Source organism: Pseudorca crassidens, chromosome 2, assembly GCF_039906515.1.
Source record: "Pseudorca crassidens isolate mPseCra1 chromosome 2, mPseCra1.hap1, whole genome shotgun sequence".
Lineage (NCBI taxonomy): Eukaryota > Metazoa > Chordata > Mammalia > Artiodactyla > Delphinidae > Pseudorca > Pseudorca crassidens.
In genome coordinates, this window is record NC_090297.1 from 38,622,900 (window position 1) to 38,640,243 (window position 17,344).

At 56.0% G+C, this 17,344-nt stretch overlaps 1 protein-coding gene across 2 annotated transcripts; it reads right to left on the bottom strand.

Annotated features, from left to right (window-relative positions):
- Window positions 1-1,929: 1,929 nt before the first annotated feature.
- On the bottom strand, window positions 1,930-16,523 carry PDZK1IP1 (PDZK1 interacting protein 1). 2 transcript variants are annotated; one of them, XM_067712311.1, is made up of 6 exons: window positions 16,370-16,523; window positions 7,625-7,687; window positions 7,245-7,420; window positions 4,758-4,866; window positions 2,937-3,032; window positions 1,930-2,310 (listed from the first exon to the last, which is right to left on the bottom strand). In XM_067712311.1, the coding sequence occupies exons 3-6, from the start codon at window positions 7,309-7,311 to the stop codon at window positions 2,238-2,240; spliced, it is 345 nt and encodes a 114-aa protein (XP_067568412.1). In that variant the 5' UTR covers window positions 7,312-7,420; window positions 7,625-7,687; window positions 16,370-16,523; the 3' UTR covers window positions 1,930-2,237. The 2 variants fall into 2 exon arrangements, with proteins under 2 accessions (XP_067568412.1, XP_067568420.1); XM_067712319.1 differs by lacking the exon at window positions 7,625-7,687.
- Between the last annotated feature and the right edge of the window lie 821 nt (window positions 16,524-17,344).

Genomic DNA, 17,344 nt, shown 5'->3' on the forward strand with positions numbered 1-17,344 from the left:
CCAGAGGCTCCCCCTCCCAGCGCCGCCCCCTAGGGACTGGCTGTGCAGCCCCGATAGATGGTGGGGGGCCCAGCTGGTGTGTTATCAGCCTTCTCCAGGAGCCAGCCCGAGCCACTCCGCGGCTGCCAGTCTGCGATTAGGCCCCCGGAGGGTCATTAAGCACCGCCCTGGCCCGGGCCCAGCCACCTTTCCCTCCCTCCTCTGGCCAGGCTGGCAGGTGGGAACTGGCGATAAGGACTGGGGGCTCGGGCAGCTCTGGAGTCGGCAGCTCCATGCCCCCTGCCCCCTGTCAGGGCAGGAACATGGGGCTGGAGGGAAGGTCAGTGCTAGCCCGGCACGACAAGGCCCCCAGGATGGAGTTCCCACCATCCTGGTCCTGCCCGTGGGGAGGGGCTGAGGAGGGTCCTGGAGAGGCCCAGGCAGCCTGCTGGGGATTCTGCCTCCCCGACCCGACCCCAGCTCCCCGCTCCCCCACCCCCAGCGCCAGGGCAGGACAGCAGGTGCCACAGCTCCTGCTGGTGAAACCTCAGGAGTGTCAGGGGCTGGAGGGAAAACAGAGGGATGGTATCTCTGTCTTCAGGCCCTGGCAGTCCAGTGAGGGGTCAGACTGGAACCCCCCTGGGACAGCAGGGGGCAGAGGTGGGAGGGGATGTAGCTTCCTTCCAGGAGGATCAGATCCAAGGCAGCCAAAGGCTGGTCAGCTGACTCCGCCCTCTGGTCTAACCAAGGAAGACTTCCTAGAGGAAGAGGAACCCACGCAGGGCCAAGGAAAAGGAATATGCAGTTTCAACTGGCAGAGATGGGTGAAAAGGCATCCAGCCATGTGCACACAAGCCTAGAGTGGGAATCACAAGAGCTCCAGCCACAATTCACTGAGCTGAAGCCCAGAGAGGGGAAGCAAGTCACACAGCAGGGCAAAGACCCAGCCAGCCCTCTGCTCGGGGATCTTCCCTCTGCTGCAGGCTGCAAACTAGACCCCAGTGAGGTGAGAAGGATAATTCGGATTTCAGATGGGTCTCCCCAGGGATATTTGGGTGAAACCCTGGAACAGCAGAGGAGCAGCTCTAACGGAGAAACGAGGGGCTGTGACAGGTTGGAACAGGCGACAGAGGGAGACCGTTGGGACAAGGTGGGCTGCCTCCTGCCTTCCAGCTCCTCTCCTCTGGATCTGGGAGTGCTCCTGGGGAAGCCAGCCTCCAGTTGTCACCCCAGACAGAGAGACAGAGGCTGTTCCCATAAGAATGACAGTCACAGAGGTGAGGGTCCTCCACGGTCAGCCAGCCCGGCTGAGTCAAGCCTCCCGTGTCCTCTCCCTCCTGCTTCATTCCCCCGGGGGCCCAGTTACTTGGCCCCGGCCCCCCCAGGACTGGGAGTCAGTGGCATTAAGGAGGATGATTCTACTCGAGCTCTGTGGTGGGACTGGCCAAATCCTCCACAGAGGGTTAGCAGAGCTCAGAGGGGACAGTGACTCTTCAAAGTCACACAGCAAGTCAGCAGAGGACCGCAGACTGCAATCTGGGCTTCCTGAGTCCTAGCCCAAGACTCTTTCCTGGGGCTTCCTATGCCCAAAGCCCAGCCCAGAAGGGCTACGGGCAGGAGGACAGAGCTGGATGGACGGGAGATGAGCGAGCCCACTTCAGTGCCCGGCAGCATGGAGACAGGGGGTCAGGATGTTGGTGCTGCATGAAGACCCCAGAATCGCCCAGAATTGTGGTTGTGAAAGGCAGGTCAAGAGAGGGGGCACTTGTAGGAGGGTCTCTGCCTGGAGTAAGGGGTGTGCTCCCTGGCCCCAGGTGTTCTCCCAGAGAGGGCTTCCTGGGAAATCCTCCAGAATCACCATGACAGAGGCTTTGGAAGATGATTCCAGAAAGCAAGATCAGGCCTCACTGGTAGCCTGAAGAGCTATTTCTGAGCCCTGGGAGCCTCAGACACAGAAGTACAAAACGTCTTTATTTCACAGAAATGAGAGCCATTTCCACGGTTGGAGGGAGGGAGACGTGAGGCAGGATGGGAGGTGCTGAGTTGATTGTCCTTTTCAGAAGGGTCTTCTGAACTGAATTGAGTGGGAGGCCCCCGAGGACCCCAAAGCCACGGCTGAGCCCCAACCTGGACATAGTCTGAGCTCCGAGCTTGGCTGGAGGGTGGGGCAGGTGTGAGAGCTGGAGGAGTCAGCCCCTTACTGCAGATTCCTGTACAGAGAAGGAGGGGCCTGGACATCGGGCACAAGGAAGCAGGGGTCACATTGGGGTGCTGCGGACCTTGCCCTCCTCCTCCAGGTTGTTCTCATAGGCATTCTCGTGCTCACTGGACCTGAAAGAGGATGACAGGGGTCATTGCTCCTCCTGTCCCATCCCCTTCTCCCTGACCCATCCTGCATTTGTGAGGGCAGTGTCTTCCAGAATAAATGTCTGAGCCCCAGAAGGGGGTTCCCCTGACCACACCTGGTCTTCTGCACCTGAGACCTGAGGCCTCTCACCACCACCCCTGAACCCCTTCTCTCTCTTCCACCTAGCCCTTCCCCCACTGGGCCCCCATTGAACCCACCTCCCCACTGAGCTCCCTCCCCTACAGATCCTTCCCCCACACACTGAGTACCCCAACTCATCCCTTCAGAGTCCCCTTCCCGCGCTGAGCCTCTTTTCCCCACTGCACCCCTATGAGTCCCAATCCACCCCCTGAGGCCCTCCCCCCACCAAGTCCCCATCTCCTTACTGAACCCTCTTCCCAAACTGAGGCTGCATGTCCCCATGGAGCCCTGCATGCTCTCAAAGCCCCCATCGCTCACCATCTCCCCACACGGAACCCCCTCTCTTCACTGAGCCCTTCCCCATATGAGCCCCCATCCTCTGAGCCCTCTCCCCTTCAGAAGCCCCTGGTCCTGAGGTCCCCAGGGGACCCTGGAGCACAGGGTGGCCAGCCCTATACCAGCACCTCACCTGAAACTGGCCTCAATCGAGGAGTACTTGCCGTCCGTTCCTACCAGGATCCCATCTGCTTTGTTTCCGACGGTCATGACCATGTTCACAGGCTCCCTGCGGAAAGAGCTCACCATCAGGGCTCTCTGGGTCCCCTCTCCCTCGGTCCCCCCTCCTCCCTCTAGTCCAGTCAGGCCCTGTTCTATAGGCCCTAAGGCAGAAGCTCCTCTCTCCAGCAGGGCCCTGTCAACAGCCTGATTCTGGCCGTGGGGCCGCACGCCTTTCTCCCTGCTCCACCGTGGGGCCCTCAGGTCCCAGCCTGAGATCTACCAAAGATGCACCCCAGGCCTTGCACCGGCCACCTCCTGGCCTCCCTCTGCTGTTCTCCTCTGGCCTCAGCTCAGCTCCAGGGCAGACCCAGCAGGACTCAGTGTCTGCCCTAGATTTCCGGAAGGTTCTCCTAGGCGGTAGGAGCGGTCACTGACGGCAGAGCTGGGGCCAGTGGAGAAAAGCAATATTTCCGACAAAAATCTCCTCGCCTCTTACTCGAGTGTGTCCTCTGTCCCCAGCTCCCCAGACACCACTCTTATGAGGGTCACAGGGACCCTAACCACTGCTCATCTTTCCTCGGACATCCCATGGGCACCTCAGACTTAATATGTCCCAACCTGCCCCAGATCTGCCTCTTGTGCTCTGTGTCTCAGTGGGTGGTCCCATCAGAAGCCTGGACGTAATCCCTGTCCTTCCTCCCTCCTGTTCTCAGTGTCCCCACCCCCTCCTAGAAAGCTCTAAGACCTGTACTCTCTCTCCATCTGCTCTGCCGCCTCCACAGCTCAGACTCTCCCCTGACCTCACCCTCGTTGCTCACCTCGCCTGCAGACTGGCCCAAAGCATCCGCCACGGGGCAGCCAGTGATTCCATTCCGGCCACATCTCATCCCAAGACTGGCTTACAAACTTGCACTGGATTCCTACTGCACTAAGGATAGAGCCCAAAGTTCGGGGCTTTGGTGCCCAAGGGTCTGCTTGGCCTGGGCCCTGCCGACCTCAGCAGTCTATCTCGGGCCTCTCCATCCATGAGCTCCTTCTGTTCCCTCAGCGGGTCCTACACTGCTGCTGGTACCCAGGCACCAGGTTGCCGGTGTGAGAGCTGGGGGCAGATGCAGCCTCGCCCCAGAGTCAGCAGGTGCGGAGTGAGCTGGATTTCAGCCCAACCCCTTCTACCTTTGTGCTCTGCTCCGAACTCAGGACCCCCAGTGACTCTTCCCTCAATGGCAGTGCTCTCCCACCCCACTCAGCTCCTGCCTGGGCTTCAGGATAAACACACAGTAGGAAGCCTTCTCTGACCTCCCGGCTCAGGCCCACACTGCATTCTGCCTGCTCCTTTAGCGTCAGCACTCACACTGCGATCACCCCTTCCATGTTTGCCTTCCCTTCTGGTCTGGGAGTCTGTGAGCACAAGAGTAGTGTCCATCCCATTGCCCCCCTGTAGCCCCTGCATGTGACACAGCAGCAGACCCTGAAGAAGGACAGAACATTCCTGTCCAGGGGTTTTCACAGCGTCCATCACAGATGGGCCACTGTCCCAACTATACAGATAGAAACACTGAGACCCCAAGAAGAGAAGACGGCTCCCCGAAGCGCAGCAAGTGCGCTCGCAGGGCTCCAGCAGGCCTCAGCTCTGGTCCCTGAGACCTGGGGCCTCAGTGCCCCTTCCACACAGTGAGAGGAATGGGCTCAGGGTTTCTGCGGCCCTTCTCACTGCTACCAGAGCAGTGGCCGTGGTCCTGGGACCTCCCGGCTCGCGCCGGTGCAGCTCCCAGGGCCCCCGCACAGCACTCACTGTTCTTCCTGGCACCAGAAGTGGTTGACGGCAAAGGCGATTGCAACGAGGACCAGGAACACAGCCACGGCAATCAGGCCCTGCATCCAGGGCTGCAGGTTCCCCAGGCCTGGAAAGGGAGGAGTGGGGGGCGGGTGCTGCAGCGGGCTGGGCACAGGGGGGCTGCCAGTGCAGGTGGGGCCTCACGCCCCCCACGGCTGCTTAGAGGCTACCAGCCTGCTGCTGGGACCAGTGGAGACCTTCTGGGGAACGAGGACCCCTCTGACCCCTGGGCTTATAAAAGGGACCGTGGTTTGGAAGAAGACAGGATTGGGAAGAAGGAAAGGAGCTGAGGAGGGAACAAGCCTGAGAGAGCAGCATCTGAGGTCCAGGCAGCCCAGAGCATCCCCTCACCCCCCCACCCCTCCCCCGCTGCAGTGGGTCAGTGCAGGGCCCCCGGGGGAGTGCCTAGGCCCCAGGGACCAAAGGGCAGCCCCCTGAACAGACAGCCTTGGCCTTTCCAGTGAGGGTGGCTCCCCTCCTCCCCGGCTCCCAGGCTGAGGCAGCCCAGAGCTAATAGGACTAGGCTGGCATCTGGAAGATCCTGTTTTGTAACAGAGGTTTCTGTGGGGTTGGGTAGGCGTGGGAGTGCAGGCGGACGGGGCTGGGGTGCCAGGAGTGCCCAGAGAAAGGGGTGGGACAGAACGTCTTTGGAAAGTCAAGACAGAGGGGCAAGCTCTCCTCTGGGTCTTGGGGGCCGGGAGGGGAGCTTCAAGCCTGAGCCCCTTTTGTCTTCTCTGGCTCGGCACCCCAGGGACTGACTGGGCCAGAGACCAATTTGAGACCCCTTCCAGGTACCTTCTCTGCCTTTTGCCCCTTGCCCCTTGCCACCACCTCTAACCCTCAGGTTTCCCAGAAGTCTCTGCCCTCAGCCACTGGCAGCCCCAAAGGGCTCTCCTCTCCCCGGACATCACTGTGCTCTGTGAGCCCGAGGGGGCCCGGCCCCGCAGAGGACAGACACACAGTAGCAGTTAGAGGTCTCAGGAGGGGAGAGAGGCCAAAAGGAGACTTTTGAAGAGTCCTGCCTCCAGGCCAAAACACCTGCCTCCCTAGTGCCATCCTGTGTCTTGAGGGGCCCAGGCTGAACATCAAAAATCTCCTTCTGCCTCACTCCTGCTCAGAAGTCCTTCCTTGAGTCTACCCGAAAGCTCTCCTGCTGCAGGGAGGCCCTGCCTCTTCTCCAAGCGCTCTCTGAGCCTGGCAGGTGTTGGGAAGGAGGGAGGGCTCTAGGAACTCTGTCCTGCGGCCAGGTCAGCCCTTGCTTATCTCCTTGGATAACAAAAGATACGCAGTATGCTTACTGTAAGTTCCATACTTGCCCATACTTGTTTCCCCAAAAAACAATAGTTCAGACCCATTGTCTCCTCAGGTCAGTGGTTACTCAAGGACTGGGAGTTAGGGCTTAAGCCCTGGGAGGCTTGTCCTTGCTTCTTCCAGACCCTGCAGCCAATTCCTTCCAGACCAGGGACACTGCTCCTCCTTCCAGGTGGCTCTGGGATGAGCATATAGCATAAGGGGCAGAGCCTGGGGCAGGAGAGAGGTGAACTGAGCCCTGTCCCTTCTCGCTCTGCTGTGTGACCCACACAAGTTACTCCACCCCTCTGATCTTCGATTCCCACAGAGGGCTTCTAAGACCTGAGAGACAGAGTTGAAGCAGACATGCGTGAGAGCTCAGGGCATCTGCAAAGGAGGGGGGCATTGGGAGCATCTCTGCCAACCCGCCCTGGACCCAAATCCCACCGGCAGACTGCCCACAGCTCAGGGCTGACACCGGCTGGTGGGTGTGGTGCTTTACCAATGTGAAGCCCTTCCCCACCCCTGAGTGGAAGCTGCCCTGGGAGGTGGGTGGGGCAGGTTTATTGTCCTCATTTTATGGATGAGAAAACTGAGTCTCAGAGAGGGACAGTGATTTGCTCAAGGCCACACAGCAAGACAGAGGCAGAGCTGGACAAAGAGCTCAGGCACATGGTGGGGGCCACACTGGGACACTTGTCTTCTGGGTAGGAAGCGGAAACAACTTAGGCCAAAGCCATGGGCAAATGCCTGACAGCACTGCCCACCCCTGAAACAATCCTGCCGTTGAGAGTGGCTCACACACTATTCCCACCCCCCTTATAGCCCCCGACGCTCTGTCCTCAGCAACCAGCCACCTCTAGGGCAATTCCTGCTCCTGGAACGTGGGTCTCAACTCCCCTCCCCGACCCTAGACCCTAGATCCAATATTTCCCCTGCTGCCCCCATTTCTCACTCGTGGGAAACAAGTCACAGACAGAAGCCTGTGTCTCCTTTGGAGGTTCCTCTGGCTAAGCCCGTCCCTGCTCCCCCTCCAAAGCGTAGGTGCCAAGGGTGATGAGACGGGCCAGAAGGCCACCCCTTCCACCCCGGGGCTCCCAGCACCCAGTACTGCAGCCCCTATCCCCACCCCAGGCTGGCCCAGGCCTGTGCTACCTTGCTGACCGCTGGCGGGTGGCACTGACGTGAGCAGGCCCAGGATGACCAGGCCGAGGGCTGACATGGCTGCAGGCAGCTCCCAGGCCTTCTCTCCAGCCGCTGGAATCTGGGCTCCTGGAGCTGCCCTGGGGCCTGTCGGTGTCTGCTGAGATCAGCCTGGTCTCCGTCTGACCCTGGAGGAGAGGTGCTAGTAAGGAAGGAGGAGAGGGAGGACGGAGGCGGGAAGATGGAGCGAACCTGCCCTCCCTCCCATGGTAATGTGCCAGGCCTGGCCTCCCCTGGCTGGAGCCCAGCCCACTCAGGCTGGCTTTCGGGGTCATCTTCTAGAGACCATGGGTCTGAGGTCCTGGGAGACGTGGGGAGAATCGGGGCCTCACCTCCAGGCCTCAGGCCTCCTGGAGTCTTGCGTCAGCTCCCCTTCCTGGCAGCGGGGCTGGGCTCTGGGGATAGAGTGACACATTCTTCTCCTGCCTTGAATGAGCCCAGTGGGTGGGGCCTCTGGGAAGGCTGAAGGTGGGATTAATTAATTTGCTGGCTGGCCCGGGGACACGGGGAAAATCCCGGAGGCTAGGGAAAGGTCAAAGCTCCCGCTCCCCGAGAGCCTGGCCTATTTCCTGTTCTTCCCCTCACCTGTCCCCAGTCAGCCAACCCAGACCCCGGGGCCCCAGTCCTGGGGCACAGCCCTGGCTTCTGTCCCTGCACTCCCTGCCCAGCTCAGCAACTCTCTAAATGCGGCCTCTCCCATGGGGATCACAACAGAGGGCCTGAGGGTCCCAGTCCCAGCCTTCCCCACCCAGCCCAGCTGACCTGACCCAGTTCAGCTCCTCCTCCTGGCCCCAGAGGTGGTCCCTGGAAGCTGGGACAGGATCTGGGCTCGGTCAGAGGCCTCTGCACACACCTTCTGATCCCTCTCCACCCATCACAGGGAGAGAAGTAAGTGAACACAGCCCTGCTCTAGAGGGCGAAAGAAGGACACCCCAGATGGAAGGTCCAAGTCTGGGGCCCTGAACCCCTGGGCCCTCAACTCCTAAGATCCCATGGAGCCCATGAGACCCTCCAGCTCAGGAACTGAGAATGACCCAAGTACCTGTCGAGGCCCCGGGGCCAAGGGCCATACTGGGTTTCCTTTCTCCCCACCCCCTCCCCTCCCCCAGGAGTACAGGAAGCCAGGGATGCTGGAGTTTGGCTCCACAGATGTCAAGAAAGAAGGAGGCAGAAGACTGGGGCAAAGTCTCAGAGATGGAGGGTCCCCAGAAGCCAGGGCGTGAGCTGGAAGCCCCTCCACAGCGTCCCTGCCCAGAAGCCACCAGACGGCTGCTCACAAGACCTCCTGGGCAGCCCTTTCTCCTGCCAGTGGTAGCACCCAGACATCATGCCTCGTCCCTGCTTCCTGTGTGTGTGTGTGTGCCCACTACCATGGGTGGTACACACAGCCATGCAATGACGGGGTCTCAAGATGACGTAGGGGAACGTGGCTTGGAGGTGAGTGACGCCTCCTATACCTAGACAGTTGTTGTCTGTCCTACCCCAACTGGGTGTCCTCAGAGTGTTAACGGCACAAAGTTTGGCCAGAGTAGGCACGCTGTGTGTTAATGAACAGCCAGGGAATCACCGATTAGAATGCAGGGAACTGGGTTGAATGTAACAAACAACCACTGACGCCTTCTTCTAAGCAGGGGAGTCACAGGGTCAGATTTGCATTCAAGAAAACACCTCTGGACAGCGTGGAGAATGAAAGGGGAGCACAAAGACGGGAGAAAGGGAGGTCATGGGGAAGCTGCTGTAACAGCTGGAGACGCGGGCTGCAGCAGGGCAGGGCAGAGGGGATGGGCTTGAGCCATATTTAGGAGGATTAAATGGACGGGACACGGTCACTAGAACACTGACAGCTGGGTGTGGGGAGTGAGGGACGGAGGGAGCTGAGGGTCATTCCCAGTTTCAGGCTTGGTGGTGCCTCCGAAGGGGCCAGACCAAGTTTCAGGAGGTAGGGCGGGATGCCGAGCTGCAGGTTCGGATGTACTGTGCTTGTGGATGCTCCAGAGGGAAGCACAAGAAGGCAGTGGGATCCCTAGGTCTGGAGGAGAGAGGCGCGTTTTGGGAGCCGCCTTCGGCATGGCGTTCGTAGCTGAGGCACGGGAGCACGTGGTCTCCCCGGGGTGTGTCTGTGTGGGTGTGTGCATGCGCACGCAGCAAGGAGAGAGCCAGGGCAAGGAGGGAAGCAGTGAGAGACCCAGACGCAGTCGAACGCATAGGGTCTTTCAGAGGAAGAGGAGTCAGGATGTAGCAGGAGGGGAAACTCCAAGAGAGTGGGTGTCCCAGAAAGTGTGGAAGGTGAGATCCAAGAAGAGATGACAGGCAGGGACCCCCATCCAGCCAGTGCCCCCCCCCCGAGCAGCCCAGCCTCTCCCATCAGTCCCCAAGTCCCAGCGCCTGCCTCTCTCATCCAAGCACCCCCCTTCCCTATAGAACCCAGGGAAGGATAAGAACTCCCTGGGCCATGCTTGGGGACCCTGCGGGAGGGTGGTGAGCAGGAAGGACATCAGGTGACCAAGAGGAGGAAAACACACCTCCCAGGTCAAAGTCCCAAGCTTTAGAGCAAAACAAGTTGTTCCGGAAAAGGGGGGTGTGGGTGGACACTTGGCTTTGAGGCTGGTCCCTTCTCTCTAGGGGTCCTCATCCAGCTGAGGGGAGGGGGGGTCATCTCCCCAGCTATATGGACACAGCCCTGGGTCCCCATGGTAACAGGTTGGAGCCCCTGCTGGTCTGGCTTGGGTCCAAGATCTGGACTCAGGCCTCAGCCGCCCCACGGGGCTGGACCCCGTGTCCTCATCGCTGAGCCACTGTTCCATCAACGCTCAGTTCCTCCCTCCTGTTCCCAGCCCAGCTCTGCCACTCCGTGTCATCAGGCCCCCTTATGCCCTCCACACAGCTAGGTCTTGTGTGATTACCCTTCAGAAAAGCCAAAGTGGGCCTCACTGCTTCTAGGGGTCCCCTTTCTCCGCGCCCCATCCAGCCTGCCATTCCACTTGTTGCCAGCAGGTGGCAGAGTCTAGCCCCGATCCCGGACTAGTTGGGGAGGGGATGGAGGGGAGCCAGTTTGCCGCTGAAGGTTCTGCAACTTCCTCTCTCCAGCGCCCCACTTCCGACCCCTTCCAGGGGTAGTTTGAAGGAAGGGAGGGTGGACGCTGACAATTAAACAGTCAGTGATGCTGTGAACAGCGCACCTGGCATGCTCAGGGCTATGCTCTAGGGAAGCACTACAGCTAAATCGTTAGGGATGGCGTCCTGGCGGGGCTGATGCAAGGAAAAGTTTAGCTGAATTGTTGGAACTAGCAGAGAGACAGCTAGGGGGAAGGCATCCAGGCAGAGAGCTCAGCCTGAGGAAAAGCACGGAGGCACGTTCTCGTTGGGGCTTAGAGCACAGAAGTAAAATGTTTTTTAATTCATTCTTATATTTCATCTTGCTAATGTCTTTGCTGCAAGCCCGAGAGCTCCTGGAGACCTTGTTTTATTTATTCAAACAGATCCTACTTAAACCCCTTCAGGGCTGCCAGTTACTCTTCAGATTATACGCAGTCTTCTTAGCATCGGCTTGAAGACTCCACCACCTGCCCTTACCCTCCTCTCCAGCTTCATCTGGCCCCAGGGCCCTTGTCACTTCCTAACAGCAGCCAAGCTCTCTCCTGCATCAGGGCCTCCTCCACAATTGCTCTTCCCCTCTGTTTGCCTGGAGGATTCTAACCACTCCTCCAAGTCTTGCATTCGGTGTCACTTTCTCCAAAGGGCTTTCTTTGATCTCCCTTCTCCCCCATCTGAAGTCACTCCTTCTGTGAGTCCCCTGTTCATCTCTTCACAGCCGTTATCACAAATTGCAATGACATGTTGATGTGTGTGTTTACTCATTTAGTCTCTGTCTCCCTGGAGAGAAGGCATCGTGTCCGTTTCAGCCCCAGCACACTAGTACTGAGCACACACGCAACAAATGTAAGTCTCAGTATATCCAGCGCCTACCTCTGGCCTCGCGGAGAGCAGCTCAGAGAATGACTGTTGAATGAGTAAGGTATTTTAGCTCTAGTCAGGATCTTATCTTTCTCTGTCCTCTAGCTGTGGTCACAGAGCAGGGATCTGCTTCATCTCTGGGTGAGAGGAGACAGGGTCACGGCTGTGCAGAGAAGCTGGACCTGGCCAGCCCGGGATGAGCATGAGTTCCCATCCCTAGAGGTGCACCAGCCAGGGTTGGGAACCAGGTCCCCCAGTGGGGGCAACTACAGAAGGGGTTCTGGCCCTTCCGTCTCTGGAAGCCTGTGATTCTGTGACTCTGTTAAAAGACTATGGTAGATTTTTGTATTTTAATCAGGTTCTGAGGAAGTGGGCTGGTTAGGGGTGAGTCTCTCTCCTCTCAGACTCAGCATTTGGTTCCCCCAGCTCACTTCACTTAGCACTCCCTCCACAAGAGCCCATGGGCAGTACTCGGTTCACGAACTTGCATGGGAAAAACATTACATCTGTATCTCACTAACCTCTAAGTGAAATTCACCATATTCTGCCATTAGGAATGAAGGCATTAAACCACAGTCCCTCTGTGACCTTTTCCTGTCACCATGCAATTGTTGCAGATATCTGGATGGATTATTTCTGCTCATCACTATGGAAATATAACAGTCATTGGGACTAGACTTCCACTAGTTCTTATCATAAAATACATATAGTTACTATATTGCAAACTTGTATTTTTAATATTTTAATAACTGTATTTCAATGTAATTGGTTTCCTTGCAATGCCACGCATTTTATTTTATGCATTTAAGAACATTACTGGGCTTCCCTGGTGGCTCAGTGGTTAAGAATCCACCTGCCAGGGACTTCCGTGGTGGCACAGTGGTTAAGACTCCGCCTGCCAATGCTGGGGATACAGGTTCGAGCCCTGGTCTGGGAGGATCCCACATGCCACGGAGCAACTAGGCTCGTGCACCACAACTACTGAGCCTGAGTGCCACAACTACTGAGCCCACACGCTTGGAGCCCGTGCTGCACAACAAGAGAGGCCACCGTAGTGAGAGGCCCACGCACCGCAACGAGGAGTGTCCCCTGCTCGCCACAGCTAGTGAAAGCCCGCGTACAGCAACAAAGACCCAACGCAACCAAAATTAAATAAATAAATTTATTAAAAGAAAAAGAATCCGCCTGCCAATGCAGGGGACACGGGTTCGAGACCTGATCCAGGAAGATCCCACATGCCGCAGAGCAACTAAGCCCGTGCATCACAACTACTGAGCCTGCACTCTAGAGCCTGCGAGCCACAACTATTGAAGCCCACATGCCACAACTACTGAAGCCCACGCACCTAGAGCCCATGCTCCACAAGAGAAGCCATTGCAATGAGAAGCCCGTGCACCACAACGAAGTGTAACCTCCGCTCACCGCAACTAGAGAAAGCTCGTGCACAGCAACGAAGACCCAACGCAGCCAAAAATAAATAAATAAATAAATAAATAAATAAAATCTCAAAACTAACTAAATAAAATCTATTCAAAACTAACTAAATAAAAGCATTACTCTGAGAAGGGGTCCATAGACTGCCCAAGGTTTCCATGGCACAAAGAGTTAGGAAGTCCTGACACAGGGAGCCTGGGGCAGGTCTGCTCAAAGCAAAGCCACACGATCTCAAGGTCAGACCTGAAGAAAGATTGTCACTTCCTGGACAGAGGCTTTCTGGGGCTCAGAGCTGGGGGCTACAGTCAGATTGCCCACAGAGGGCCCCAGTGCCCCGGGGGGCTGGAAGGAGCAGAAAGCAGAAAGGAATGTACTGGCTGGACTCCTGGGTCCTAGGCGACCCCACTGGGCTGGTGAGATTTAGGGCCAGGACCCCCCAGTGGGGGAAGCTCAGTCACCTCCTGCTGCCCACTCACTGGGCCAAGAAACTAAAGGGCTGGCCCTGGGCCAAGAGCCCAGCCTGCCAGCAGAGGTCCCGAGACCAAATTTTTGCCCAGTGGTTCCAGCACGGCCCTGCTCCCCTGCCCCAGGCTGTAGGTCAGCAGTGGAACCACATGGTGGGTGTGGTTTCTAGAATCACGGTCTGTCCTGGCCTAAAGGCTCCTCCTGAGTAGCGTGGTCTTGCCCCTCATTTTTCAGCTGGGAAAATTGTGACCCAGAAAGAGATAGTCACTAACTGGAGGTCACACTGTAAGTTATCAATAGTAGGCAAGATAGGGCTAAAGCCCAAGCATTCCTATGTCTAGCCCAGTCCCACTGTGAAGCACCTACTTGTTGGTCAGTTTCCCAAACAGCAATCGGCTGCTTTCATCCATTCACTCAGCACACGTGTACTGTCTCCCATGGGACTGGAGACACAGTAGTGAACAAGGTAGAGCTTCCATTATGCTATTATCTAATTACCGTCGCACCTAATATTTCACAGGAGATGGAAGGGCGCGAAGAGTTTATAAATGGGTATGCCCTCTAGTTTACGAAATCAAGAAAAGGTAGTATTAAGTCTAAAATTCACTTCTTCATTCATTCTGCAAATGTTTACTGAATGCCTTCTGTGGACCAGGCACTCTTCGAGATGCCAGGGATACAGCCGTGAACAAAACAAAGTCCCTGCCCTCACAGAGCTTATATTCTAGAGAGGTTAGCCAGGAAGCAAACAAATAAACAGATAAAATAGGTCACATGGCAGTAGGGGAAAGGCCAGATGGGATCAGGAAGATGGGGTCCTGGCAGGGAGGGTGTGCTGCTTTACACAGACACTTCAGGGAAGGCTCCTCCAGAGGTGACATTTGAGGAGAGCTGAAAGTGGGGAAGCAAGGTATTCGGCTGTCAGAGGGGAGAGGATTGCAGGCAAGGAGAGCAAATAGCACGTACAAAGGCCCTGGGAAGGAGTACGGAGGGAGGTGTCCTTGTGGCTGAGGGAAGTGAGTGCAGGGACAGGGCAGGAGAGGAGGGTTGAAAGGTTGCAAGAGGCCGCTCCTCTGGGCCCTGTGGGCGCCAGAAGGACTTCAGCTTTTAGTCAGACTGAGACGAGAAGCTCTTCGAGGACTCTGAGCACAGAAGACGTGATCTGGCTGCTGTGTTGAGAAAAGGCCACGGGAGCAAGAGGACCAGAAGCAGGGAGGCCGGTTAGGAGGCTACTGAACACTCCAGGCAAGAGGTTCCAGTGGCTTAGGTCAAGGGCAGCCATGAGCTGGGGATAACGCGATCTGAATCTAGGCGTCTTTTGAGGGTAAAGCGACATGACTTGGAATGTGAGGGAAAGAGGATGGTATCAAGGTTTTGAGTCTGCTCAGCGCACTGGGCTGCGATGGGGAAGGTTCAGGAACACCGGCCATTCTTGCTCAGAAGGGGCAGGATTTGTGAGTTTGGTTTGGAGACGGGCACGTGCATCTGGAGTTAAGAGGCAAGGTCCAGGCTGGAGATGTACATTTGGGAGATGTGGGGCAGTGATGTAAGGCTCCCCTGGGTCCCAGCGAGAGAAGATCTGAAGTGCTGGGCTTGAGCAGTGGTAGGGAGGAGCCCTTCCAGGCTGGATAAAAGCCTATGGGAAGGAACCCCAGCAGGAGGAACTGATGGGGGATGGGCTTGGCCGGAGAGCAGAGGGTGGTTGGGAAAGGGGTCTTGAGGGCCTTGCAGGACCTGTTAAGAGGTTTGGTCTCTACCTTACAGAGGATACTGAGCCATTATGGGGTTATAGGCAGTCTTGCATTTCAGCAAGATCTCTCCAACCACAGCTTGAAGAATGGGTTAGATAAGGCAGGAAGCTGTAAGCAGGCTGTGTATGGGGGTAGGAGAGTACGGGGGCGGGAATCCAAGAGAGAGATGGTGTGGCAAGGCTTAGAGCAGTGCGTGGAGAAAAGTGGGAGGATCAAAGATCAATTGAAGGGGTACAACTGGCAGGCTGCGGTGACCGTATGGATGCAGGGAGGAAGGGCCTCCAAAGAGAAGAGTCAAGGCGGCACCCGTGTCCCCACCTTGGACAATGCTTGGATGTTGGTGCTGGTTTTTAAACCAGAGAATACTGGAAGAGCAGCAGTTTAGGAGTGAGGAGAGAGCATGTATTCCTTCATTTAACAAAACACTCAAAGTGTCTGCTCTGTGCCAAGCACTGTTCCAGGCACTACAGCTACGCAGCCCTGCCCTGGGGGAACCCACATGTTAGTGGATAGGACAAGAAATGAGCAATGAAACATATCCGGGCTTCTAGTGCAGACAGGCTGAGTTCGCAGGGCCTGGGGGACATCTCAGGATGCAGCTAGGGGTGTCGGTCTGGCGTTCCTGAGAGAGATCTGAGCTGGAATTAGAGGTTTAGAATTTAGCAGCGCATGAGTGGTGGCTGAGGCCTTAGGCAGAGATGATATGGCCATGATAGGGAAGGATGAGACATCAGGCTGGGCCCCAGCCTTAAGAAATGCCCTAATTAATATGGGGACGTGTGTATGCACACGGCTGATTCGCTTTGTTGTGCAACAGAAACTAAAACGGTATTGTGAAGCAATTATACTCCAATAAAGATCTATTAAACAAACTAATTAATTAATTAATTTTAAAAAAAGAAAGAAATGCCCTACTTAAATGGGTGGAGCGTGGGTCTCCATCTGAACTGAAGGGAAGATAAGCCGCACATACGGCCTTTATTTCCTTACGATCTACAAGCATCAGGCCTGCCTCACATTTCAGGGCCTTTGGAGTCATGGAACTGATTTTATGTCATCCTAACTAAAACTGTTTTCTTCCCTTGTTACTAATTTTGCCATTGGTCTATGAAATATTTGGAGAAGCTGAGCTTTCAGCCTGAAAAGGAGCCGCCTCAGAGGGTTCTGTCTCCAGATCAGAGCGAAACTGTGCTCTGTGCCCTCTGAGCGCCGAGCTGGGGGTGATGAGAGGAGTCACACAGAGGCTGGGTTTGGTTCAGCGAGAGGAAGGCTTGTCTAACAGAGCTGTCTAGTGATAGCAGAGATGACTCTGAAAGGTGCTCAGCTCCCCATCACTAGAGGTGTGCAAGCAGGAGCTGTGAGCTTGCAGGGGGGAGGTAGAGCACAGCAAGGGGCAGGGGAGGGATGAATAGACTCAATGCCTAGTCCCTGGGGACCAGGAGGTGTGAGCTGAGGGTCAAGGCTATCACCCACCTGTAGTTGTGTGATCTGAACAAGTCTCTTCGTTTCTCTGAGCCTTCGTCTCCCAGCAGTGCTGCACCAGATTGGTTGGAGGGTAATGCATCTGAATACCTTGTAGCTTTAGATACTTGATCAATGTTAGGAGCTCCCAGATCTGAACAAGGCGTCGAGTGTTTGAGCTGTACTGCCCTGTCCCAAGCCGCTCCTTTTTCAGAACGGAAGCACCAGCAGGGTGGAGAGGGGTACGTTCTGCTGGCCACATATTCACCACCTCTAACTCGGTCTAGAAGGAACCACACCCAAACCATCGGGCCACTTCACGCTTGGAGCTTTTATCTGAAAGGTCAGACTTTGACCTTCAATATGAAAATAACTTTCAAAGGCTGCACGCAAAAGTTAAACAAATGCAATTGCAATTTCACAGTTGGGAAAAGAAAAACATGGGGTTTTTTTGGGGGGGGGATGTGGTTTAAGGGAGGAAATACATGAAAACATTCATTGGTGACCTGGGCTGAGTTTGTGTTTGTTTGGTTTTTTTTTTTAATATTTTTTAAATTTATTTAATTTGGTTGCACCGGGTCTTATTTGTGGCAGGAGGGCTCCTTAGTTGTGGCATGAAAACTCTTAGTTGCGGCATGCATGTGGGATCTAGTTCCCTGACCAGGGATCAAACCCAGGCCCCCTGCATTGGGAGCTTGCAGTTTAACCACTGCACCACCAGGGAAGTCCCTCTCTTCCTGTTCCTTCCAGATTTTCTATAACAAGGAATGTTTGTTTGGGGTGGAGGGTAGGGGGCAATGGCGAGAGATCTTGTAGTTTAAAAATAAAATAAAATGTGCATTAAAAAGGCAAAATCAAGTTACTTTTCCAAATTTTTACTGATGCCCTTAAGTAGCCCAAAAGTTAACCCAGAGCCTTTCTTTGCCATCCCTGGCCAGGCAGGGCCACTAGAGTTCTGTGGAAGAGCCCAGTCTGTATGGCTAACTG